Raw genomic sequence first — 26,697 nt, 5'->3', positions numbered from 1 at the left:
CTGGTCAGATGAAACCAAAATTGAACTTTTTAGCAACAATGCAAAACGTTGTGTTTGGCGTAAAAGCAACACAGCTGAACACACCATCCCCACTGTCAAACATGATGGTGGCAGCATCATGGTTTGGGCCTGCTTTTCTTCAGCAGGGACAGGGAAGATGGTTAAAATTGATGGGAAGATGGATGGAGCCAAATACAGGACCATTTTGGAAGAAAACCTGATGGAGTCTGCAAAAGACCTGAGACTGGGACGGAGATTTGTCTTCCAACAAGACAATGATCCAAAACATAAAGCAAAATCTACAATGGAATGGTTCACAAATAAACATATCCAGGTGTTAGAATGGCCAAGTCAAAGTCCAGACCTGAATCCAATCGAGAATCTGTGGAAAGAACTGAAAACTGCTGTTCACAAATGCTCTCCATCCAACCTCACTGAGCTCGAGCTGTTTTGCAAGGAGGAATGGGAAAAAATTTCAGTCTCTCGATGTGCAAAACTGATAGAGACATACCCCAAGTGACTTACAGCTGTAATCGCAGCAAAAGGTGGCGCTACAAAGTATTAACTTAAGGGGGCTGAATAATTTTGCACGCCCAATTTTTCAGTTTTTGATTTGTTAAAAAAGTTTGAAATATCCAATAAATGTCGTTCCACTTCATGATTGTGTCCCACTTGTTGTTGATTCTTCACAAAAAAATACAGTTTTATATCTTTATGTTTGAAGCCTGAAATGTGGCAAAAGGTCGCAAAGTTCAAGGGGGCCGAATACTTTCACAAGGCACTGTATATATATATATATATATATATATATATATAGTGACTATACATATATATATACATATATACTGGGAGCGTGGACACGCAGGAGGAAGGGATAGAGAGAGAGTGTGTACATGGGATATGTGTATACACTCTCTCTCTACCCCTATCCCCCCCATATACACTCTCTCTCTCTCTACCCCTATCCCTCCCATATACACACTCTCTCTCTACCCCTATCCCTCCCATATACACACTCACTCTCTCTCCCTATCCCTCCCGCGCGTCCACGCTCCCATTGCTGGAGGAAGGGAAGATGGCACCTCAGAAGCCGCTGTCATCCAGACCGACCAGTCTCTCGTCAGGACAGCTCTCCGTGGCGATCTGAACGATGGCACCGACATCACCGGCACCACCTCGAAAGGGACTAGAGAGATATTCGCTTTAAATAAAAGAGACTAAAAACTGTGGCATCCGTGTGTAGCATTTTCCCCACGCTGTCGCCTTTCCAGCATCTGCTTGCGCTGCACATCCCCGGCAGGCTTCGTACAATCGGCGCCTAGGCTATTATTAATAGCTAGATAATACATCGTAGAACATTCGCATCGCCTATATTCTGGACTGAGAGAATCGTCCGGGAAGGGAAAACGACAATAGGCTACAGGTCGTTCTTCATTTATCACTACGGTGGAGAGGAGAGGAAGATGAGGTAAGCAAAAGCATGCGCTTGCTTTTTGATTCAGACGGTTCGCGTTATTAACGCACAATGAACGACTCACACAGGCTGCGGCTGCACGGCTGGATGAGATTCGAGGACGCATTTTATTGGATTTCAAGGGAAAGCCTGTTGTCGGATAAGACGAAAATACCCAATTAATAGTATACCGTTTTATTCGTGCTGTCGAGGCAACATGTATGCCGTTATTATACCCCAGTTTTTATTATAAAATGTGCGTTTTAGGATGACCGGCGACTAGGATACCTGTTCTGTAGGCCTATTTGGGCCTGTGAGGTGGGGTAGCACAGTGCAGTGTAGCTGTGAATTCTCCCTGTGAACAAGGGTGAATGAATCTGATCGGTGTCAAAAAGCAACGAGCAAGGGCATGCATGGTTTCTATCATTTCATGGACAGGAGAGAAAGCATTGATTAAACACGCAAGCAAACGTCTCCGGTCCTCCCGCTCGGTCTCCCATCCCATCTCTGTGATGTGTCACCGAGGGTGTGGTCTGCAGAGGGAAGGGGTCTGTTGTCATAGAAACCAGACTACACGTGCGTCATGTGTAACATGGTGATAAGTGGTGGTCATAACATAGACATATAATTAATTCCATTCTAATTCTTTTCTGGATTATAAATGGTTCCAGAGAATTAGAATGGCATGGAATTGGAATTTCCATCCTATGATTCTGATTCTATGGGCCTTTATGGATTATAGGGCACATTATTCTAATCACAACATCAACTCATTGGATTTCACATGACCAAAAACAACTTACAAATTGAATTGAATCAGGCCATCCATCGAAGCTTGTATCTAAAAGTCCATATCTAAACCAGGTACAATTGAGACATCAGGCCTAGAGGTCCAGCAACATGCTCAGGTGAACACACACACACACACACACACACACACACACGAGGCTTCTAACCTCTAAGGGTATTTTCCTGATTTAAAAAGGACTCATTAAAACAAATTAACACACAGGTTGACTGGTATGTGGTCAGTGTTTACTTCCAACACAGGGAATTCTTTCCCCTCTTTGTGTCTCGTGTAACCGGTGTGAAATGGCTAGCTAGTTAGTGGGGTGCGCGCTAATAGCATTTCAATCGGTGACGTCACTCGCTCTGAGACCTTGAAGTAGTTTTTTCCTTTGCTCTGCAAGGGCTGCGGCTTTTGTGGAGCGATGGGTAACAATGCTTCGTGGGAGGCAGTTGTTGATGTGTACAGAGGGTCCCCTGGTTTGAGCCCAGGTAGGGGCGAGGAGAGGGACGGAAGCAAAACTGTTACAATTGTATTGATAGTATTGAGTATTGATCGTCTTCTCTGTTTCATGACCAGCACCTCCCACTGTTTCAAATCCATTTGCACTATTCCCCCTTCAATCTCACTGAGCCATACCCAGAACCCAGTTGTTCTATCGAATCTCACACCTCATGGGCGAGCACACCCACCCTAACCAATAGGGACAGTTCTTCCTGGACAACCTGGTGGAGGTTGGGCCGATTAGATCACCCAGCCAATCAGAACTTACTATAGTGCCACACTGAATCGAGACCAATCCACAGAGGCTTTACTGTCGCTCTGTGGTGACTGCCAGCCTTTGGCACAGGTCTGCTGCTGCAGGCAGAGAAACCCCAGGTTGAGGCTAATTGTAATTGGCAGTGTTTGTGTGATCTCTCTCTTTCTCTCTCTCTCTCTCTTTATAGGATGCATCTCCCAAGGTCAGAGTGGGACTGTGCCCACGGTCAGCCAGTACCCTTTATACCCACTGGGCAGTCTTCCCTGCCCCCTCCCCACCTCTTCTGCTGTCTCCCTTTCTTCACGCAAGCCTCCAGCTTACTCTTCCCCCTCCTCCATTGTCTATACAGTCCATACTCACTCATCCCCTCTCTGATTCTCCCTGCTGTCTCCTACCTCTCCTTTACCCTCTCCCTTTCCCTGCCACCCTGGCCTAGAGAGCATTCCATGTACCAGTATTTCCCAACCCTGGTCCCCGAGTATCCCCAACAGTACACATATTTATTGTAACCCTGGACAAGCACACCTGATTCAACTTGTCAACTAATCATCAGGCCCTCGATTAGTCGAATGAGGTGTGTTTGTCCAGGGACACAAAGAAACTGTAGTGTTGGGGGTACTCAAGGTCCAGGGTTGGGAAACACTGGCATATACTGTACCCTACCTAAGACACTTTTCATCAACCGTTCCTGTATGCTCTAACCCTTACTGTGCCCTACGCTAACCTAAGCTAACCCCAACTGACTGACTACAGTGGTTATATAATGTCTGTGTCTATTCACCCAGTTCTGTCTGGGGATTAAAATATGTTCATGTATACGGTTATAGAGATGTACTGTAGGTGGCATCGTTGACTGTGGTTCAACCATTCATTTGTATTGGTTTAGTAGTCTGTGTTTGTGTGTGTGTGTGTGTGTGTTTGTTTTGATTTCATGTACATTCTTGATCGATTGTGCCTGTGTCTGTGTACTGTGACCAAATTTCAACACGTGAGCCTCCATGCTGTGTGTAGGCCTGCAAGTGATTGTTGGTCTCTCCAACAGTGACCTAGTGACCATTGATTTTAACCAGATGAAGTCAGCTCTATAGGTCAAGCATACATTAGTAAAGGTTACAGACTCAGAACTTCACTGGTTGCGTCCCAAAACCACCCTATATAACCGAGTGTACAACTTTTGTCCATGGCCCATAGCATCGCAAGTGGCACCCTATTCCCTATATATAGGTAATAGGTTGTCATTTGGAATGCAGACACTGTTTCCATGCAGAGTCAGCCTATACTGGACTAAAAGCTGTTTTCACTGTTGGTTCACACACAGTGACCTGTATTTAGTCACGTTAATGATGAATTTCAAATCGTTGATAGAGTTTTCTATTTGATCAGACTAACCCCAAGTGAATGGGGTTTTGCTGAATTGAACAAATATTGCTGTTTCTGGCACATTAATGTAGTGACTGGGGGTAAACGGACATATGGAATTTTTTTAAGATGGTCATACTACGGATATTATTGATTTGGAATTTTAGGACCCCTTTAGGTATATTACAAAAATACAGTACCAGTCAAAATTATGGACACACCAACTCGTTCAAGGGTTTTTCTTTATTTTACTATCTTCTACATTGTAGAGTAATAGTGAAGACATCAGTACTATGAAGTGGCACATATGGAATCAAAAAAAGTGTTAAACAAATCAAAATATATTTTTGATTTTAGTTTCCTCAAAGTAGCCACCCTTTGCCTTGATGACAGCTTTGCACACTCTTGGCATTTTCTCAACCAGCTTCACCTGGAATGATTTTACAACAGTCTTGAAGGAGTTCCCACATATGCTGAGCACTTGTTGGCTGCCTTTCCTTCACTCTGCTGTCCAACTCATCTCAAACCATCTCAATTGAGTTGAGGTCGGGTGATTGTGGAGGCCAGGTCATCTGATGCAGCACTCCATCACTCTCCTTATTGGTCAAAAAGCCCTCACACAGCCTGGAGGTGTGTTGGGTCATTGTCCTGTTGAAAAACAAATAATAGTCCCACTAAGCGCAAAACCAGAAGGGATTTCGTATCACTGCAGAATGATGTCGTAGCCATGCCGGTTAAGTGTGCCTTGAATTCTAAAAAAATCACAGAGTGTCACCAGCAAAGCACCCCCACACTATCACACCACCTCCTTCATGCTTCACAGTGGGAACCACAAAATGCGGAGATCATCCGTTCACCTACGCTGTGTCTCATAAAGACAGTGGTTGGAACTAAAAATCTCAAATTTAGACCACCGGTCCAATGTCCATTTCTTGGCCCAAGCAAGACTCTTCTTCTTATTGGTGTCCTTTAGTAGTGGTTTCTTTGCAGCAATTCGACCATGACGACCTGATTCATGTAGTCTCCTCTGAACAGTTGATGTTGAAATGTGTCTGTTACTTGAACTCTCTCTGAGGCATTTATTTGGGTTGCAATTTCTGAGGCTGGTAACTCTAATGAACTTATCCTCTGCAGCAGAGGTAACTCTGCGTCTTCCTTTCCTGTGGCGGTCCTCATGAGAGCCAGTTTCCTCATAGGGCTTGATAGTTTTTGCGACTGCACTTGAAGAAACTTTAAAAGTTCTTGAAATTGTCCGGACTGACTGACCTTCATGTCTTAAAGTAATGATGGACTGTCGTTTTCCTTTGCTTATTTGAACTGTTCTTGACATAATATGGGACTTGGTCTTTTACCAAATAGGGCTATCTTCTGTATTCCACCCCTACCTTGTAACAACACAACTGATTGGCTCAAACGCATTAAGAAGGAAAGAAATTCCACAAATTAACTTTTAACAAGGCACACCTGTTAATTGAAATGCATTCCAGGTGACTACCTCATGAAGCTGGTTGAGAGAATTCCAAGAGTGCAAAGCTGTCAAGGCAAAGGGTGGCTACTTTGAAGAATCTCAAATTTAAAATATATTTTAACACTTTTTTTGGTTACTACATGATTCCATATGTGTTATTTCATAGTTTTCATGTCTCCACTATTATTCTACAATGTAGAAAATAGTAAAACAGAGAAAACCCCTTGAATGACTAGGTGTGTCAGACGAGTCCCGTGACACTTGTGGGGGTCGTAGAGCAAAACGGAGAGCACCATCATGTTCGCAAGAATGGAAAGTCAATTTGTCAGTTTGAATAGAAAGTTTTAATGGAAAGTCAATTTTACGGTATTGTACTGTGTGTCTTAGACAGTACTTGTTTTGAATCCGTATTTGTATTACCATATTTATATCACAGTAGATGTACTGTAATATGAAATACAGAATTTTACTTGCCATGAGCTGCCTGTAAGCTACCGTCAAACTCCCAGTAACCCCTTTACAGTGTGTGTCCCAGTCATCTTATTACATGTTAATCCTATTAGCAGGTGATCAGTGAGAGTTTCCAGCGGTCTGTCAGTCAGTAGCAGGTTGGTTAGTGTACATCCAGGGGGAAATCGTTGGGCTGCCAGTTGTCCTGCAGTCTTCTACTACTGCTGGATTAGATTAGGAGTGTCCTTTTAAATCCACAAACGATTCCTACATTGGGGTCTCTCAGGATGTGTGTGAGTGGGTATTTTGGGGGACATATGTTTGTATGGTGACGGTAAGCACGGTTTAAGCCTGTTCGCATGGCATGCATGGCGTGTTTGTGTGTGTTTGTGTGTGTGTGTGTACGTGTGTGTCTCGTTCTGTTTTTTTGTTTGTTTCTTGTGTGTTCAAATTCATGTTTCAAGTTAACTTGATGTCACTCTTTTCTCAGCATTTCGTGAGCTCCACAAAGTCACACCAATAGAGACCTCAGATAGTACTCTCTCATTGCTATGAATATAGAGTCCCGCCCCCCCTCTCTCTCTCTCTCTTTCTCTGTGTGATGGTATTACTGTCTCCTGTTAATTGCTGATTGATTGTCTGTACTGTGACTGTGATCTCGTGTTAATCTGCTGCTGTGACACTAATCAGTTAAAAACCTTTAGCGAGGAGACAGTAAACCGACCACTAACAAGAGGCTAACGAGCGGAGAGACTCATTCGTCTCGTCCGCTGGTAACGCCGAAGGAGTTTAGAGGAACCGGAATGGAAGAAGTGGAGCTGGTGTCAGTCTGTAACGCTGTACATATACTGTAAAACACAAGTTTAGGTCATTTATTTTTCTCCAGCAGATCCCATTCATAGCATAACACTTCTGGCTAGCTGTCGTTTGTTTCTAGACAGTATATCCTGAAGTATGTGGAAAACACCTTCTAATGAGTGGATTTGGCTATTTCAGCCAGAACCGTTGCTGACAAGTGTATAAAATGGAGCACACAGCCATGCAATCTCCATAGACAAATATTGGCAGTAGAAATGGCCTTACTGGAGAGCTCAGTGACTTTCTACGTTGCACCATCATAAGATGCCACCTTTCCAACAAGTCAGTTTGTCAAATGTCTGTCCTGCTAGAGCTGACCCGGTCAACTGTAAGTGCTGTTATTGTGAAGTGGAAATGTCTAGGAGCAACAACAGCTCAGCCGCGAAGTGGTAGGCCACACAAGCTCACAGAACGGGACCGCTGAACAGTGAGAGTAGAGTACAATATTAGTTTGTTAATCCCTATTTAGGAAATGTATTTATCACAGCATGCATCATCAATGATTTACAATGACAGGACATGCAACAATGACCAACACATGATAAAAAAAATATAAAAAACATTAAGACACAAACTCACATGCACCAACCATAGAATCCATGAAACAATAGTCTGATTCAAGTGCTGTCAAACGCGTTCTCTGGAGTGATGAATCACGCTTCGCCATCTGGCAGTCCGACGGACGAATCTGGATTTGGCAAACTGTAAAGTTTGGTGGATGAGAAATAATGGTCCGGGGCTGTTTTTCATGGTTTGGGCTAGGCCTCTTAGTTCCAGTGGAGGGAAATCTTAATGCTACAGCATACAATGACATTCTAGATGATTCTGTGCTTACAACATTGTGGCAACAGTTTGGGAAAGGCCCTTTCCTGTTTCAGCATGACAAATCCACCATGCACAAAGCGAGCTCCATACAGAAATGGTTTGTGGAGATCGGTGTGGAAGAACTTGACTGGCCTGCACAGAACCCTGACCTCAACCCCATCGAACACCTTTGGGATGAATTGGAACACCGACTGCAAGCCAGGCCTAATTGCCAAACATCTGTGCCCGACCTCACTAAAGCTCTTGTGGCTGAATGGAAGCAAGTCCCCGTAGCAATGTTCCAGCATCTACTGAAAAGCCTTCCCAGAAGAGGCTGTTATAGCAGCAAAGGGGGGACCAACTCCATATTAATGCCCATGATTTTGGAATGAGATGTTCGATGAGCAGGTGTCCACATACTTTTGGTCATATAGTGTAGATAACGGATGCACTTAAATCTCCTAGTGAGTGAATTAGGACATTTCATTAAGCACTGAAAGCGTGTGGACAATCGATCTGGCTCGATGCGTATTGATTTGGGTTGATGTGTGTTGGCGTGTGTGGTTGGTGGCGTGTGACCCATATGTGTGCTGGTTTCTGCTGGGCTAGGGGTGACCACCCGATATAATTCAATTTACTGTCATTCTAGTTCCATGGCAGTCCCTACTACTCTGTGCACCAGAGAGAGAGTAGGCTACTAGAGACAGTAGAGAGAGAGATGGGAATCTTTGTTTGCCAATCAAGGTTTGAATCATAAGTTGAGGTTGAAGATACCTTGAAACTCAGCCAGGTCACCCTTGATACAAGTCAGTATTCGACGTCCATCCATGTCAGAGGACGTCTGGAGACGATGCGGAAATTGGCCACTAGGCGCAACAGTGAGTGCTGTTACCTTCAAGTAGGTTTCGGGATTTGCTAGGGTGCTGTGGACGGGGATGGCGGATGGTTGTACGCATCTGTTTCTTGTGCCAAAGGTTGCATGTTCAAATCCAGCGATATAAAGTATTTTTAGCTATTTTTGTTTTAAGCATTTCCCAAACCTTAGCCATTCAGAGTTCATACCTAATCTTAAGATTTCTGAAGTAATGCATGGATGAACGACGGATGAACGTCTAATTTTGACGTGAGACTGTAAGAGCTAGTTGAACTAGTGGCCTGGACTTACAGTGCAGTCGGTAAGTATTCAGACACCTTCACACAATAACCCATAATGAAAAAGCATAAACAGTTTGGAAAGGCACACACCTGTCTATATAAGGTCCCACAGTTGACAGTGCATGTCAGAGCAAAAACCAAGCCATGAGGTCGAAGGAGTTGTCTGTAGAGCTCCGAGACAGGATTTTGTCGAGGCACAGATCTGGGGAAAGGTACCAAATTTTTTTTGCAGCATTGAATGTCCCCAGGAACACAGTGACCTCTATCATTCTTAAATGGAAGATGTTTGGAACCACCAAGACTCTTCCTAAACACAGCCCGGCCAAACTGAGCAATCCGGGTAGAGGGCCCTGGTCAGGGAGGTGACCAAGAACCCGATGGTCACTCTGATAGAGCTCCAGAGTTCCTCTGTGGAGATGTGGAAATCTTCCAGAAGGATAGCCATCTCTGCAGCACTCAACCAATCAGGCCTTTATGGTAGAGTGGCCAGATGGAAGCCACTCCTCATTAAAAGGCACATGACAGCCAAGTTGGAGTTTGCCAAAGGGCACCTAAAGACTCTCAGACCATGAGAAACAAGATTCTCTGGTCTGATGACACCCAGATAGAACTCTTTGGCCTGAATGCCAAGCGTCACATCTGGAAGAAACCTGGCACCATCCCTACTGTGAAGCATGGTGGTGGCAGCGTCATGTTTTTCAGCGGCAGGGACTGGGAGACTAGTCAGGGTCGAGGGAAAGATGAACGGAGCAAAGTACAGAGAGATCCTTGATGAAAAAATGACCTCAGACTGGGGTGAATGTTCACCTTCCAACAGGGCAACGACCTGGCACACTGCCAAGACAACGCAGGAGTGTCTTCGGGACAAGTCTCTGAATGTCCTTGAGTGGCCCAACCAGAGCCCAGACTTGAACCCAATCTAAAATCTCTGGAGAGACCTGAAAATAGCTGTGCAGCGATGCTCCCCATCCAACCTGACAGAGCTCGAGAGGATCTCCAAATACAGGTGTGCCAAGCTTGTAGCGTCATACCCAAGAAGACTCGAGGCTGTAATCGTTGCCAAATGTGCTTAAACAAAGTCCTGTGTAAAGAGTCTTTTTTTTTTTTTTACTGTTTTTGCTTTGTCATGTAGTATGTGCATTTCGCTATACTCGCAATAACATCTGCTAACCATGTGTATGTGACCAAAACTATTTGATTTGATGTGATCTGAGCCATAGGGCAGACTCATAATCTACTACTATCAGATTAGAGGGGGGGGGTTACTGCTCCGCCGGTAAAACATTTATTTTCTACAGCGCATCTGGTAACAATGACCCAGCAAATTACATTGGTTGTCACTCAATTAATAAAGCCTATGATTTAATATTGCGAAAGCTGTTTTATAAACATCTGGATGCTGGTGGTGCCACGCAGATGTAGCCTACGAATATTAGAATAGGGTAGGCCAGGTTTAGTGATGAGCAGTTTGCAAGTCTTTCTATTGACTCGAGAGCCATGATTTGTTTTTCGTTTTAGTCGTTTGTTTGGCCTGCTTGTGCTGGCTGCAACGAGTCCTACAGCAGGATTAATGGTGTTTACAGACAGGCCGCGGTAAACAACGGTCTCATAGAGTCAATGGGGGGTAGGGTGACGGGCTGAATAAAACGCAAGCAGATAAATTAAGTCTTGAGTGGCCGCTGCGCACGGTTGATCAATGAGCAGAGTTCATCTTGTCAACCAATCAATCAAGGTTTTAATGACAATGTTCGAGTTGACAACAACCGGGACTGCTGAGCTACAAATCAGGTTTGAGGAGTTAGCACGGTAACGTTGGTCAACTCTGAGTTCAACTCGGAATAATCTGTACCACGAAAGTGGATCACTTTTTAGCCCGGGACATTTCTTTGTCAAGGAATCTTTCAGAACTAACCTTCTCCAGGGCAGGCTAACCCAATGGGCTAACTCCATTTATCCTGTATGAAGTGTCTGAGCCATGAGTTGAGGACCAATAAAATCAGATAATTCTCCCTCGTAAAGATTGCGTCATCATCCCCTTCATTTCAGAAAAATGACTGATAAAATCTAAAAACGTTTTTTTTTGTGTGTAAAAAAAAAACGTGTCATGTTAAAATACCTATCACATTACACATTTTGTAATAACAAATGCATTTGAAACTTCACGTACAGTAAAACTTGTGTGACTTAAATACAATTATTTTATCGATGGGATTGGGGGGAAAAAAGGTGATTGTGCATTGAGAACCATACTAAAGCACACCAAAATAATAAAAGAAAGATGGCACTTCGAAAAGTCTAGTTCATATGATAGCCTGCTGAATTTAAAACTGATAACTGATCACATGGTGAGCGAATGAACGCAATGAATTGATTATTGGAAGTCTGGTTGCGGCTCCCGCTAGACCTCATTTAAAATGTATCAAGAAATAATCGCATCTGTATGCCTAGCAATCAACAAATGTGCGTTGTTTAAAGCACACGTTTACAAGTCTTAGTCACAAATGACAGCTTCAAGAAGCCCACCATGGCGAACGACGTGTGAGCGAGAGGCTTGGAGAATCATGACTCTTTCGCGTTTTCAGTTCATTGTTCCCCGGTAGGGGTTCCTGCGTGCTCTTTGTGTTACTGGCTTAAATGCACGAAATTAGTCGAAATATTTGTTCTTTTGACTGAACGAGTCCAAAAGATCAGTCAGTTAAAAGAGCCTAACGTCCCATCACTAGGCCTACCTCCCGTTGGCATGAGATTCTGCGTCTTCCGCACTGTGCACACAGTTGTTGTCAAATCAAATCAAATGTATTTATATAGCCCTTCGTACATTAGCTGATATCTCAAAGTGCTGTACAGAAACCCAGCCTAAAACCCCAAACAGCAAGCAATGCAGGTGTAGAAGCACGGTGGCTAGGAAAAACTCCCTAGAAAGGCCAAAACCTAAGAAGAAACCTAGAGAGGAACCAGGCTATGTGGGGTGGCCAGTCCTCTTCTGGCTGTGCCGGGTGGAGATTATAACAGAACATGGCCAAGATGTTCAAATGTTCATAAATGACCAGCATGGTCGAATAATAATAAGGCAGAACAGTTGAAACTGGAGCAGCAGCACGGTCAGGTGGACTGGGGACAGCAAGGAGTCATCATGTCAGGTAGTCCTGGGGCATGGTCCTAGGGCTCAGGTCCTCCAAGAGAGAGAAAGAAAGAGAGAATTAGAGAGAGCATATGTGGGGTGGCCAGTCCTCTTCTGGCTGTGTCGGGTGGAGATTATAACAGAACATGGCCAAGATGTTCAAATGTTCATAAATGACCAGCATGGTCAAATAATAATAAGGCAGAACAGTTGAAACTGGAGCAGCAGCACGGCCAGGTGGACTGGGGACAGCAAGGAGTCATCGTGTCAGGTAGTCCTGGGGCATGGTCCTAGGGCTCAGGTCCTCCGAGAGAGAGAAAGAAAGAGAGAAGGAGAGAATTAGAGAACGCACACTTAGATTCACACAGGACACCGAATAGGACAGGAGAAGTACTCCAGATATAACAAACTGACCCTAGCCCCCCGACACATAAACTACTGCAGCATAAATACTGGAGGCTGAGACAGGAGGGGTCAGGAGACACTGGCCCCACCCGAGGACACCCCCGGACAGGGCCAAACAGGACTTGCAGGTCAATGTCATACTCAGTCAGGAGAGAACGCACCAATTCAGTCGCAACAGATCAGATGTATTTTCAGAAGGCCGAAAAAAAATGAATATGAGTAAAAAACGTTATTGAACTGGCTTTTTGTAAAGGTTGAATCGGTTATGCATGCTTCATTTGGATCGATTTGGGCTCCCACGACCTGATAAACTCTTATCTTAAACATTAGCTAATTAACTAACGTTAATTATAAACTGGGTGGTTTGAGCCCTGAATGCTGATTGGCTGAAAGCCGTGGTATATGAGACCGTATACCACGGTATGACAAAACATTTATTTTTACTGCTCTAATTACGTTGGAAACCAGTTTATAATAGCAATAAGGCACCTCAGGGGGTTTGTGGTATATGGCCAATATAACACGGCTAAGGGCTGTATCCAGGCACTCTGTGTTGCGTCGTGCATAACAGCCCTTAGCCGTGATACATTGGCCATATCCCACACCTCCTTATTACTTAATTACCTACCTAGCCATTTTTGAAAAGAAAGCCCAACTGATGCAGCATAGCACGTTAAAGGTCCAATGTAGCCACTTTTATCTCTCCACTCTGTTTGCTACAAATATAAGTTGTAACTTGTCACTCTGATCGTAAAAGCGCATTGTACATTTGCAGTGTATTGTGTCAGAATAATCCACAGAGAACAATCAGAGGTAATCAAGTCTTAGTGAATGAGAGAAAATGAGCCCCTTTTACTCTACCCCCCTCCTCTTTCTCTCTCTCTCTCTCTCTCTCTCTCTCTCTCTCTCTCTCTCGCTCTCTCTCTCTCTCTCTCTCTCTCTCTCTCTCTCTCTCTCTCTCTCTCTCTCTCTCTCTGTCACGTCCTGACCTTAGTTCCTTTTTTATGTCTCTGTTTTAGTTTGGTCAGGGCTTGAGTTGGGGTGGGCATTCTATGTTTTGTGTTCTATGTTTTCCATTTCTATGTGTTTGGCCTGGTATGGTTCCCAATCAGAGGCAGCTGGCAATCGTTGTCTCTGATTGAGAACCATACTTAGGCAGCCTGTTTTTCCCACTTGAGTTGTGGGTAGTTGTTTTCTGTCTCTGTGTCGCTACCAGACAGGACTGTTTCGGTTGTGCTTACGGTGTGTTTCAGTGTTCAGCTTATCGATTAACTCTAACATGGACACTTACCATGCTGCATCTTGGTCCTCTCCTTCCAACATCTGTTTCTGTCTCTCTCTCTTTCTCTCTCTCTCACACACAAACACACACACTTTCCCTATATCCCATCTGCCAGCTCCCTGCAGTGTGTGGTAATTAAAAAGATCAGCTTGTGTGATTCATCCTCTAGGCCTATGTGTGCATTTGTGTCAGAGAGAGAGTGTGTGTCAGTTTGTGTGTCTGTGTGTACCAAGACCGTTCAATCCCCTGAGAGGATGAGCATGTGTGAGTTACCCAAGAAGACAAGGGACGTCACAGATCTTTATACTCCCTCTCCTTTACTTCCTTTCTCTCTCTGTCGCTCTCTCTCTCTCTCTCTGGCTCGCTCTCTTTCTCTCTCTGTCTCTCTCTCGCTCTCTTTCTCTCTCTGTCACTGTCTCTCTCTCTGTCTCTCTCTTGCTGTCTCTCTCTCTCGCTCTCTTTCTCTCTCTGTCACTGTCTCTCTCTAACTCTCTCTCTCGCTCTCTCTGTCACTGTCTCTCTGTCTCTCTCTGTCTCTGTCTCTCTCTCTCTCTCTTTCTCTCTCTCTCTCTCTGTCTGTCTCTATCTGTGTGTATATGTCAGGAATCGGGGTGAGAGGAGCGGCATTGGCCTCCTCCTTGACAGATTTGAATCCCCTCTTCCTCCCCTCCATCCTCTCCTCCCTCCTTGCATCTCATTAAGAATTGTCTCTCCTCTCCTTCTCTCTGAGGCCATGTACTCGTTGGATGATTACGTGTAAGGCTGACATTTCTCCTCCTTTTCCGCCCTCTGTCCGTTCGGTGTCATTGTGTAGAGCATTGAGAAACGGTAGTAGCTCTAATAGAACAGCCTTGATAACAAACACTTTGCAGACCTTGTACAGTTGGTGTTTGGTCTGTTGTGAAGTGAGGCTTCAGTCAATGATGAAAACTGTTGTTGAATTTCTGAAGCTGTGTAGCCTACAGTAAACATGTATGTGTTCGTAAACCTGCGCCTGTGGTGACTGTCTTGATTTTGATTGACTGTGTGTGTGTGTGTGTGTGTGTGTGTGTGTGTGTGCTTGTTTGTATGACAGGGAGTGTGACGCGCTATACTTCTACATGTGGGGCGTTACATAGCACTGCGTGCGTGACACTAATAAAGCATTGCTAGCCTTGCGAGTGTTGGAACAAGGCCATTAAATACAGTGAGACCATTAATATAATGAATGAAGCAGATAGGAAGGAAGGTTTCTGTCAGTGCAGGGGATTCAACAGCACTAGCAGAAGGCGTCCACTCTAAACCTGACGTTGCCCCTCCTCCCCCTGTGAGAGCGCTTGCCAAATCAGCTGTGGCAGGGTGTTGATTGGCAGCAGAGGCGATGGATCTGATTGGCTGCTGCAGCTGTCACTCCTGCCCAATCCCACGGCTCGTCAGGTCTCTGACCTTGGAGAGAGCCGTTAAACCTGATCAAGGATCAGCTTAGGGACAGCTGTCTGTACACACATACATACACACACGCCCTGCACTTCCCTTCTGGCAGAAGACACATTTCAGTTCAATGCATTCAGTTGTGTAACTGACTAGGTATCCCTATTTCCCTTTCCCTGTGTTGGACAGAAGGCCATCTCCCCCATCATAACATTCTATGATGATCTATGAGACTGTATGAACTGCTTTTGTTTTTTTATAAAGTGCCATATTCATTGAATTAGTTGAATTAGTTGACTATAGAGTGGGGAAAAAAAACAATCCCCCCAAAATAATTGAAAAAATAAATATATAAAAAAAGAACGCTGTCTCCCCTGCGGTATGTGAATGATCTGACTGCTATAGTAACACTCTAGCGCTCAGACACACACACACACACAGACACACAGACAGACAGACAGACAGACAGACAGACAGACAGACAGACAGACAGACAGACAGACAGACAGACACACAGACAGACAGACAGACAGACAGACAGACACACAGACAGACAGACAGACAGACAGACAGACAGACAGACAGACAGACAGACACACAGACAGACAGACAGACAGACAGACACAGACACACCATGGACAGTAAAGACTAGATAATGCCCTCACGAAGAGTTCATTGTGTCAGCAGTCACAGATCACCAGGTTCTGATTGGACACAGCCTGTGTCCATGGCACACTGTCTGCTCAGCTCAGCTCGGTTGAAATGTTGTTGCATTACTACTAGCTCAATAAAGACAGAGATGGCAGAGACTGGCCAGAGAGGTTGTCTGCTCAGCTTTGATGAAGACTCTGCCTGACAAAGACCAGTATATGATTGAAATTAAGGCTGGGCGACATGGTCAAACATCTTATCACAATATTTTTCACATTCTTGACAGCATGGTGGTATTTGAGCCTTTTTTTTTCTGTTTCTGAGCAATGAAAGTTCTAGTGAAGTAGTCCAGTTTATAGACCTTTTCATTTCATTTAGCACTGTCACAACATATTGTTAAAGACGATATTGTATAAATCTGTACCCGTATGTGGCTCCATACCAGTATTGATGATGCTGAATATCGCCCAGCCCTAGTTGGGGCGATAGTACTGCTACTAGTTCAATAAAGATAGAGATTGGATGGCAGACTGACAGAGGGATTGGATTGGTTCGGCTTGGACCAGTGTGGTTGAAATGCTGTTTTTCTTCTGTACTCTGTCTGAATCAGTGTGTTGCTTGAGACCAACACATTTATTCCAGGAGCCTTCTATTGTCAGGGGAGCAGTTTGGTGAATGGGGGCAGCCTCTCGGTTTTATTGACCTGAGCTTCTTCTTCAGAGCACAGACACAACAACAGACTCAAGTCACAGTCCCTGTACTACAGGCACATAACGACTGGTGGCTCCATTCTAATAGTCACTCTGTCACATGCTGATCTGTTTCACCTGTCCTCGTGATTGTCTCCACCCCCTCCAGGTGTCGCTTGTTATCCCCGGTGTATATATCTCGGTGTTTCCTGTCTCTCTGTGCCAGTTCGTCTTGTATGTTCCAAGTCAACCAGCGTGGTTTTCCCCGTGTTCATGCCTTTTCGATTCTCTTCTTCTAGCCCTCCCGGTGTTGAGCCTGGCCTGTTTCTGGACTTTGTACCCACCTGCCTGACCATTCTGCCCTGCCCTGACCTCGAGCCTGCCTGCCACTCTGTACCTCCTGGACTCTGAACTGGTTTTGACCATTTCCCTGTCCATGACCATTCTCTTACCGACCCCTTTTGGATGTAATAAATATCAAAGACTCAAACCATCTGCCTCCCGTGTCTGCATCTGGGTCTGGCCTTGTGCCCTCATACTGTCTGAGTTAAATAGACTGTATCTCTGTTTATAAGAATCACAGGATACTGATAAGAATCAATTGCTTGATCAGAAACATTCCCACTGTACTGTATTGTACTCCGCCTTAATGCTTCAACCACATCAACCACCAATAATAATCGAACGGTCCATGACAGAGAGAATTAGACGAGTGCTACTAATACTGTTGAAAGAGATGGGAACCTGTCTCCATAGGAATAGAATGAATTCCTCCTCTGTTTTCCCTTTCGGGGGAATGTGTCGATGCAGCCTAGGGATTTAGTGGGGTGGTTTGATATTTGAGCCGCAGATGAGATGATGGAGCTCTCCCCGGTAATATCAGATATATAATCTAACCTCTACGGTCCTCTGGATCATGGGATGGATACCTACGTGTTAAACCGATCAGTGGTTTTTACCGCGGGCTCTTTTGAAGTCGTTTTCCGCTTCCAACCAGAGTGAGTGACGTCGACAGAAATGGACGGGATATGCAGTCGAAATCCCTAAATGGGTGTGTGACGTCTAAGAAACGCAGTATGGTCAGTTCAGAAAGACAAAACGACGTGCCCGTTTTATCATTCCTTCCACACTATAGTACTGCGTGGTTTGGCGTTAGGGCTCCGTCAGGGTAGCTTACTGCCAGAGCCAAGCGTGATAAGAAGTAGTGAGCGCGATAGGCTAAACCCAAATCCCTCGATGAAAGAAACGCAGACAGGTGGAGGCTGGGGGTGGTGGTGGGATATCAGAAACAGCTGGCGCAGAGTGTGGTCGCTAGTCATAGCAACACGGCAAGCACGTGACATCCGGCGTGGAGGAAGCGTGTGTAGTGCTGGTAGACTGAATAGACGTGTAATTAGAGTGTGAACCCAATTGGTGTAATATCAGCTGACGCAATCAGCCACACTCGGGGTTTCCCTTCTGAACGGACTACGCTTCATTTGTTAGGCATTTGGGATGGCAGTGTGGCAATGAGAGGTTGCGTACAGTACTCTTAAGTACTTCCATATCGGTTCATATATCTGTGGTTCAGATATTTATTTGAGCGAGAGACGCATTGGTATCTCTATTTACCCACCGGTGTGTGTTTCTCTATGTAAGCTGTGTGTGTGTGTGTGTGTGTGTGTGTGTGTGTGTGTGTGTGTGTGTGTGTATTGTAGCTCCACCCCACCCTGGCATGCCACCTCGAATTAGACGCGAGAAAGACGGGAGCCATCGGATGAATTAACAACAGTCACTCCTCCTCTACTATGCTCTCTCCTCATCCCTCGCTCCGTGCGGGCTTACGCATCCCTGTTTCCGTCCAATCAGAGCGCCGGAAGAGGAGAGGAGAGAGGGATGTGAGGAGGGGGAGTAGAGGACCAGCAGCCTCTGGGGCTGGCGGCCAACTGCTCATATCACAGCTGGGAGGGGAGGGGAGGGGGGAGAGGGAGGAGGGGAGAGAGGGATGGAGGGATGGAAGTGGAGGCTGTAATCCAGTGAGACACACAGAGGAGAGGCAGTGTGAGGGCAACGCCTCACAGCACTGTGAATCTCTCTCTCTCTCTCTCTACCATTCTCTTGCTCTCTTTCACTTTACCGCAACCCTTTCTTGCTCTACTGCTCTCTTTCTCTCTCTCTCTCTCTCTCTCTCTCTGTCTCCTTCTCTCGCTCACTCACTCGACCGGCAAAAAACCCAAAGGGCTCTCCTCTCGTCTCTCGTTCAGTGCTCTCAGACTCTGAGGGCTGCTCTATCGCTTTTCATTTATTCCCTTTTTTCTCTGTTCCTATTTTATTTTCTCTCTTCTTTTTCTCTCCCCCACCTCATCTAAAATATCTGCTGTGGCAAAGGATGCGTTGGTGAAAAAGGACCCAAAAGAGTTGTTTTGTTTGCGTCCTTTTCTTTCCTCAAGGCGTTGTCATTGGACGCGTCTTTGTTCTTTCATTTGTATGTATTTATTGTCCTGCTCCATGCGAATTGCTGTGTTGTTACTGGAGAAATAGGTTCGTGTGTCTGTGAGGAGCCAGCAGAGGTGATCGAGTGAAGAGAGGGGAGGAAAGGGGGGTGCTGTGTATTTGGCAGAGAGGGGGAAGCCCGGCTGTATCTCTCCGTTGCTGTGACTGTGAATCCACGGCAACCCCATTAGGTGCGGAGACGCAGAGAGGGAATTACTGGGATGCCATCGCTAACCTCTGACCTCTATCGTTAACTCACGCCACAGCCTGGACGGACAGACCAGGGGAAAGGAAAGAAGAATCAGAAGAGACACGGAGAAACTAGATAAATCCTTGAATCTTTCCTGTAGCTGGGCTTGTGCTGTGCGTCTGATGTGAGGTAGCTAGCACCATGGATATAAACGTGCAGTCCCACCGGTTCTACTTCCCTCAGATCTACTGTACTGAGGCTGTGCCTGCTGGTGCCCAGGTCCAGGTCACAGCGCAGGAGTTTAAAGTCAGGTAGGCTACTGGGTAACACTGGGTAGGTTACTGTGATGCTGTGCTACACTGGGTTGGATAGGTTACCATTGGGGAGACAGTAATACTGTAATGCTATGCGCATTAGTGAGGACCACAGCCAATTTGCAATGAGCAATAGTAACAGAGCAGCATACAGTAGCACAGTCAAGCTGGTATCTACTTTCCTATTGGCTGCATCTCAAATGACATCATTCATAATCATATTGCCTATGCAGTAGAGATTTGCAGCTACCAATAGCCAAGCCCTGTGTCTATTAGAGAACAGGGTCCTTGATGGGATTGCAAATAGATGTATAAATAGACATCCAATGTACAGAATGAATGTACATGTCTATCCTGTGGAATGGACAGCCGTGTCAGTTCTGTTCCATACATTGTGTTTCTATGTGCCAGCTGTGAATGGTTGTCCTTGCAGAGGGGCTGGGGTAGAATGTTAATGTGTAAGCTGTGCAGTCAATGTCTAGGTCCTGATAGGGGATGAGGGAGGAGGAGAGAAGAGAGGAGGAGGCATTGATGCTTGTGAAGAAGCTTGCCAAGACTGCTGGGGTGATGACAGTGGTGCTGTTGTGTTGTGTTTGTCTCTGAGGGCTGCAGCCGTGTGTGTGTGTGTGTGTGTGTGTGTGTGTGTGTGTGTGTGTGTGTGTGTGTGTGTGTGTGTGTGTGTGTGTGTGTGTGTGTGTGTGTGTGTGTGTGTGTGTGTGTTAGCTGTAGCTTGTTTGTGGCAGAGACCAGTGCTCTTTGTTCTTTCCGTCTGCCCTCTCCTTTCTCTCTGCCTGCTGCTCCTCCTCTTCCTCTCATCCTTCTCTTCTCCTCGTAAACGCTTGCAGCTCCCATGGTGGGTTGGAGCATCCTTCCCTGATGTTGCCACTTTCGCCATGGTTGCAGAATGCTCTGAGACACATGCTCAATGTTTTGTGCAGTGTTTTTTTTTTTTGTCTTCGGGCACTATCTTTATCAAGTTTATGTCTGTCTGGCACCCAAACACTCTTCCCCTTTATCCTTGCAATCAGTAATTTATCATTGTGTCAGCCATCCCTCCATCCGTCCACCGGTTTCAGGTTTCGCCCAGTAGTAATCTGGTGTGTGATCACTGGTCAGATTTCTCCTCTCTAACTGATGATTAGATCAGCTTTAACAGACTCACTGAGTTTTCCCTCTGGTAAGCAGCTTTTAACACAGCCAGGCCCAGCGGGTATGTTTCTACGAGGGATGTGATAACTGGACAATTCTTCTTTACCGTTTAAACTGACATTTATTTGATCGGTTATCCAAAACACATTTGAAGGAAAAATATACACAATTCCACGTCAGTTCATAATGCAGAATAGTGGTCCTATTACGTGTGTATGACCGGTAGACTCAGGCAATGAAGTTACAGTGCGTTGCGAAAGTATTCGGCCCTCTTGAACTTAGCGACCTTTTGCCATATTTCAGGCTTCAAACATAAAGATATAAAACTGTATTTTTTTGTGAAGAATCAACAACAAGTGGGACACAATCATGAAGTGGAACGACATTTATTGGATATTTCAAACTTTTTTAACAAATCAAAAACTGAAAAATTGGGCGTGCAAAATTATTCAGCCCCTCTACTTTCAGTGCAGCAAACTCTCTCCAGAAGTTCAGTGAGGATCTCTGAATGATCCAATGTTGACCTAAATGACTAATGATGATAACTACAATCCACCTGTGTGTAATCAAGTCTCCGTATAAATGCACCTGCACTGTGATAGTCTCAGAGGTCCGTTAAAAGCGCAGAGAGCATCATGAAGAACAAGGAACACACCAGGCAGGTCCGAGATACTGTTGTGAAGAAGTTTAAAGCCGGATTTGGATACAAAAAGATTTCCCAAGCTTTAAACATCCCAAGGAGCACTGTGCAAGCGATAATATTGAAATGGAAGGAGTATCAGACCACTGCAAATCTACCAAGACCTGGCCGTCCCTCTATACTTTCAGCTCATACAAGGAGAAAACTGATCAGAGATGCAGCCAAGAGGCCCATGATCACTCTGGATGAACTGCAGAGATCTACAGCTGAGGTGGGAGACTCTGTCCATAGGACAACAATCAGTCGTATATTGCACAAATCTGGCCTTTATGGAAGAGTGGCAAGAAGAAAGCCATTTCTTAAAGATATCCATAAAAAGTGTTGTTTAAAGTTTGCCACAAGCCACCTGGGAGACACACCAAACATGTGGAAGAAGGTGCTCTGGTCAGATGAAACCAAAATTGAACTTTTTGGCAACAATGCAAAACGTTATGTTTGGCGTAAAAGCAACACAGCTGAACACACCATCCCCACTGTCAAACATGGTGGTGGCAGCATCATGGTTTGGGCCTGCTTTTCTTCAGCAGGGACAGGGAAGATGGTTAAAATTGATGGGAAGATGGATGGAGCCAAATACAGGACCATTCTGGAAGAAAACCTGATGGAGTCTGCAAAAGACCTGAGACTGGGACGGAGATTTGTCTTCCAACAAGACAATGATCCAAAACATAAAGCAAAATCTACAATGGAATGGTTCAAAAATAAACATATCCAGGTGTTAGAATGGCCAAGTCAAAGTCCAGACCTGAATCCAATCGAGAATCTGTGGAAAGAACTGAAAACTGCTGTTCACAAATGCTCTCCATCCAACCTCACTGAGCTCGAGCTGTATTGCAAGTAGGAATGGGAAAAAAAATGTCAGTCTCTCGATGTGCAAAACTGATAGAGACATACCCCAAGCGACTTACAGCTGTAATCGCAGCAAAAGGTGGCGCTACAAAGTATTAACTTAAGGGGGCTGAATAATTTTGCACGCCCAATTTTTCAGTTTTTGATTTGTTAAAAAAGTTTGAAATATCCAATAAATGTCGTTCCACTTCATGATTGTGTCCCACTTGTTGATTCTTCACAAAAAAATACAGTTTTATATCTTTATGTTTGAAGCCTGAAATGTGGCAAAAGGTCGCAAAGTTCAAGGGGGCCGAATACTTTCGCAAGGCACTGTATATCTACCGCAGCCCTTTAACAGACAGAACGCAGCAACAGTAACGTGGATAGTTGATGACTTTTCAGACCATTAAAAAAAGGTGCTGCGTCAGAAGACTGACTCTGTACAGTCCTATTCTGTTCTGGCATATAATGTGCTATTGTTTCCCCGACGACAATAAACGTTGCTGATTGATGTGCTGCTGTGTTGTTTATGCTGTTTGTTTTTTTCATGGTAGGGTAAATAGATGCGTTTTCTTTCTACACAATGTCTTGCTAAATCGCGTTATTTAACATACTATTTTAGGCGATTCAGGGGACCGGTCTTGCGAGCACGGGGTAGGTTTCTGTCTCATAATATGAAATTACAGTAGGTTACCGGTATCTACTGTATCGATGACCCTTTTCAGATATAATCAATCGTATGTGGCCCCTTGAAAGCGCCTCGGCTATGGCATGTTTGTTTGTCTGTTAGGGTAGACGACACTACGGCTTTTTAAACGCTGACAATAAACCTTCCCTGGAGACTTGGACGGGAGTTCAACAGTCTGTAAAGTCATGCCTTTTCTGAAGCGGGACTAACTTCCATCACTAGGAGACCAGAACTGTGCATCTTAGCCTTCCTGCTGCCTGTGCGCAGACCACTCTTTCCTAAACTAGGATGTTCTACACACAACAGACTGAACACACACTTGTGTCATTAGCAGAGAGAAAGAGCAGGCAGGCCAGGGCGAGGTAGGGACATATGTCTTGGTGATCTGCATCTCGCAATGTCTTAATTGTCTTGCAAATTCACCAAAGTAGCCGAAAGTTTGCCTCTCCCTCGCTGGTTTTATTTTCAATTACACAACTTCCCCCAGGCTTTTATAGCCATATCGTCTAGTTAGGCTATAACATGGGAAATAATGGTTGATGATAACTGCACTGTGATGTTAATTATGTGGGAGGAGTAAATATTGTGTTTCAGGTTAGGGATTTTTCTTAACGTTAAGGATCCCAACTTAGTTGAAACATTTTAACGTTTAAATGTTCATACCCCTAGTAGCTACAGTAAATTACAGCTAAGACAGGAGGGTTATGTAGCTACAGTAAATTACAGCTAAGACAGGAGGGTTATGTAGCTACAGTAAATTACAGCTAAGACAGGAGGGTTATGTAGCTACAGTAAATTACAGCTAAGACAGGAGGGTTATGTAGCTACAGTAAATTACAGCTAAGGCAGGAGGGTTATGTAGCTACAGTAAATTACAGCTAAGGCAGGAGGGCTATGTAGCTACAGTAAATTACAGCTAAGGCAGGAGGGTTATGTAGCTACAGTAAATTACAGCTAAGGCAGGAGGGCTATGTAGCTACAGTAAATTACAGCTAAGACAGGAGGGTTATGTAGCTACAGTAAATTACAGCTAAGGCAGGAGGGCTATGTAGCTACAGTAAATTACAGCTAAGGCAGGAGGGCTATGTAGCTACAGTAAATTACAGCTAAGGCAGGAGGGTTATGTAGCTACAGTAAATTACAGCTAAGACAGGAGGGTTATGTAACTACAGTAAATTACAGCTAAGACAGGAGGGCTATGTAGCTACAGTAAATTACAGCTAAGACAGGAGGGTTATGTAACTACAGTAAATTACAGCTAAGACAAGAGGGTTATGTAACTACAGTAAATTACAGCTAAGGCAGGAGGGTTATGTAGCTACAGTAAATTACAGCTAAGGCAGGAGGGTTATGTAGCTACAGTAAATTACAGCTAAGGCAGGAGGGCTATGTAGCTACAGTAAATTACAGCTAAGGCAGGAGGGTTATGTAGCTACAGTAAATTACAGCTAAGGCAGGAGGGTTATGTAGCTACAGTAAATTACAGCTAAGGCAGGAGGGCTATGTAGCTACAGTAAATTACAGCTAAGGCAGGAGGGCTATGTAGCTACAGTAAATTACAGCTAAGGCAGGAGGGCTATGTAGCTACAGTAAATTACAGCTAAGGCAGGAGGGCTATGTAGCTACAGTAAATTACAGCTAAGGCAGGAGGGCTATGTAGCTACAGTAAATTACAGCTAAGGCAGGAGGGCTATGTAGCTACAGTAATTTACAGTGAGGGCTACAGGAAGTTACAGATACAGGGGTTAGAGCAGTGGTTGCAGTAGAAGTACAGAAAACCACCACCTCGAAATTTCCACTACTTAAGTACTGGCATTCCTTACAATACCACCTCTAATACATGATCCCTGCTGCGGTACAATTGTGAGAACCAGCACCTTTACGCACTTGGCTAGAAGGCTAGAGGGATTTGAGTAAATATACAGGTTATTCAGACACAGTTCAGTCTCGTATTACTGTAAAAGGCACGAAGGAAAAGTCAGCATACGATGTGGTTTTCCTCTGACTGATGTCCAGCATGGGTCTCTGTGGTCGGAGGGATAATAGCTTCACTCTTGTTTGATTTGGACGAGGCCCTGGCAGTCAGTCACTGCTTCAGTCAGGATACTGTTAGCACAGTGACGGGGGGAATGAGGGAGAAAGAAAGAGAGAGACAAACAGGGAAGAGGCGGAGAAAAGAGCGAACAGAGGGAGACTTATCAGAGACGGAGGGATAAGGCGAGAAGGGAGAGAGAAAGAGAGTCTGTGGCACACATTCCCAGTTGCCTGCGTGGTGTTTGCAGCCTGCTGGCCGGCACATCCTCTCATCTCCAACACTTTGGAGAAACACGCCGAAATCACCATCACGCTGTGAAAAGATGAAAAAGTCTTTCAAGTCTGCTTAACTTTCACAAAATAATTTCAACCCCTTTAGCTGTATTCATGTTTCCTAAACCACTAATTGAACCACTGGTGTCTGTTGTATTGTCCTTCCTTGTTTACGGATGCATACTGTAGGCTCATTGTGATTTCCCTTGCACTTTGTCAGCTGTGTGTGTGTGTGTGTGTGTGTGTGTGTGTGTGTGTGTGTGTGTGTGTGTGTGTGTGTGTGTGTGTGTGTGTGTGTGTGTGTGCATGGGGTGTATCCCTCCTCTTCGCTCTGTGATTCTGTGTGTGTGTGTGTGTTGGAGTAGAGTGTGTCAGCTGACTCCCACTAAGCAGGAAATGGACACGGCTTTCTACAGCTGGATCAATACCCAGGTTATTAGTACAGAGAGAGAGAGAGAGCGATGGAAGGAGAGACAATTAGAGATAAAGGGACAGATAGAAAATAGGAAAGAGGAAATCTGAGAGGAATTCAAATGGGAAAATGCATGCTGGGAAAAAACAGCAGGGAAATCAGAGGGGGAGAGAGGGAATGGGAGAGAGAGGGGGGGTGGGGGGGTGAGAGTGGGGGATGGTGAGAAAAGCAGGGGTAAGCAAAAGAGAGGATGGAGGAAGGGAGCAGAGGCAGAAATACAAAGAGAAAGGGAGTGATGGTTGTAGAGAGAGAGAGAGAGAGAGTCAGAGAGCGATAGATGGTGTGATGGAAATAATATGGGTTAAAAGGTAGTCAAGGAGTAGTACACGCCTTAGAAAAGCCTTTGTGAAGGATTCTGGGGGTTTTGCGCCTGCCTGGCTTCCATGGTGATGGAGGCTGTGCATCCCAGAATAATGCCAGGTAACCACGACAACCAGCATCGGCCAACACCACAGGAGCACACACACAGCCAAGAGAGCAAATCTAACCTTTTCCGAAGTGTGTGTGTGTGTGTGTGTGTGTGTGTGTGTGTGTGTCTGCTCCACAGGCGCTCCAACAGACCAGGAGAGAGAAGTGAGGAGGATGCTCTTTTTCTCATCAGACCCATTTATCCTCCTGCTAAAACCTGAGGGTTGGGCCTCTTTCCATCTGCATATTAGTTGTTTTTATCTCTCTCCCTCCATCTCTCTCTCTCTCACACTCCATCTGTCTCTCTGTATCTCTCTCTCTCCCTCCCTCTCTCTCTCTCTCTCTCTCTCTCTCTCTCTCTCTCTCTCTCTCTCTCTCTCTCTCTCACTCCGTCTGCCTGTCTGTCTGTCTGTCTGTCTGTCTCTCTCTCTCTCTCTCTCTCTCTCTCTCTCTCTCTCTGTCTCTCTGACCCTCACTATCTCTCTCTGTCTCTCTGACCCTCTCTCTCTATCTC

General features: G+C 45.0%; 1 protein-coding gene across 5 annotated transcripts in view; it reads left to right on the top strand.

Moving 5' to 3' along the window:
- The first annotated feature begins 1,019 nt into the window (after positions 1–1,019).
- Positions 1,020–26,697, top strand: part of LOC110529865 (ena/VASP-like protein) — a 71,861-nt gene continuing 46,183 nt past the window's right edge. For 2 of the 5 annotated variants that reach the window (XM_036985383.1, XM_036985382.1), the window contains exon 1: positions 18,780–19,625. In XM_036985383.1, the coding sequence (XP_036841278.1) occupies positions 19,516–19,625 (110 nt within the window). In that variant the 5' untranslated portion in view covers positions 18,780–19,515. Of the gene's footprint in view, positions 1,469–18,777; positions 19,626–26,697 lie in introns of those variants that run through there. The other 3 variants (XM_036985386.1, XM_036985381.1, XM_036985384.1) reach the window with 3 other exon arrangements.

This window comes from Oncorhynchus mykiss, chromosome 8, assembly GCF_013265735.2.
Source record: "Oncorhynchus mykiss isolate Arlee chromosome 8, USDA_OmykA_1.1, whole genome shotgun sequence".
In the NCBI taxonomy this organism is placed as follows: Eukaryota; Metazoa; Chordata; class Actinopteri; order Salmoniformes; family Salmonidae; genus Oncorhynchus; species Oncorhynchus mykiss.
This window is presented reverse-complemented; position numbering and strand designations above follow the sequence as displayed.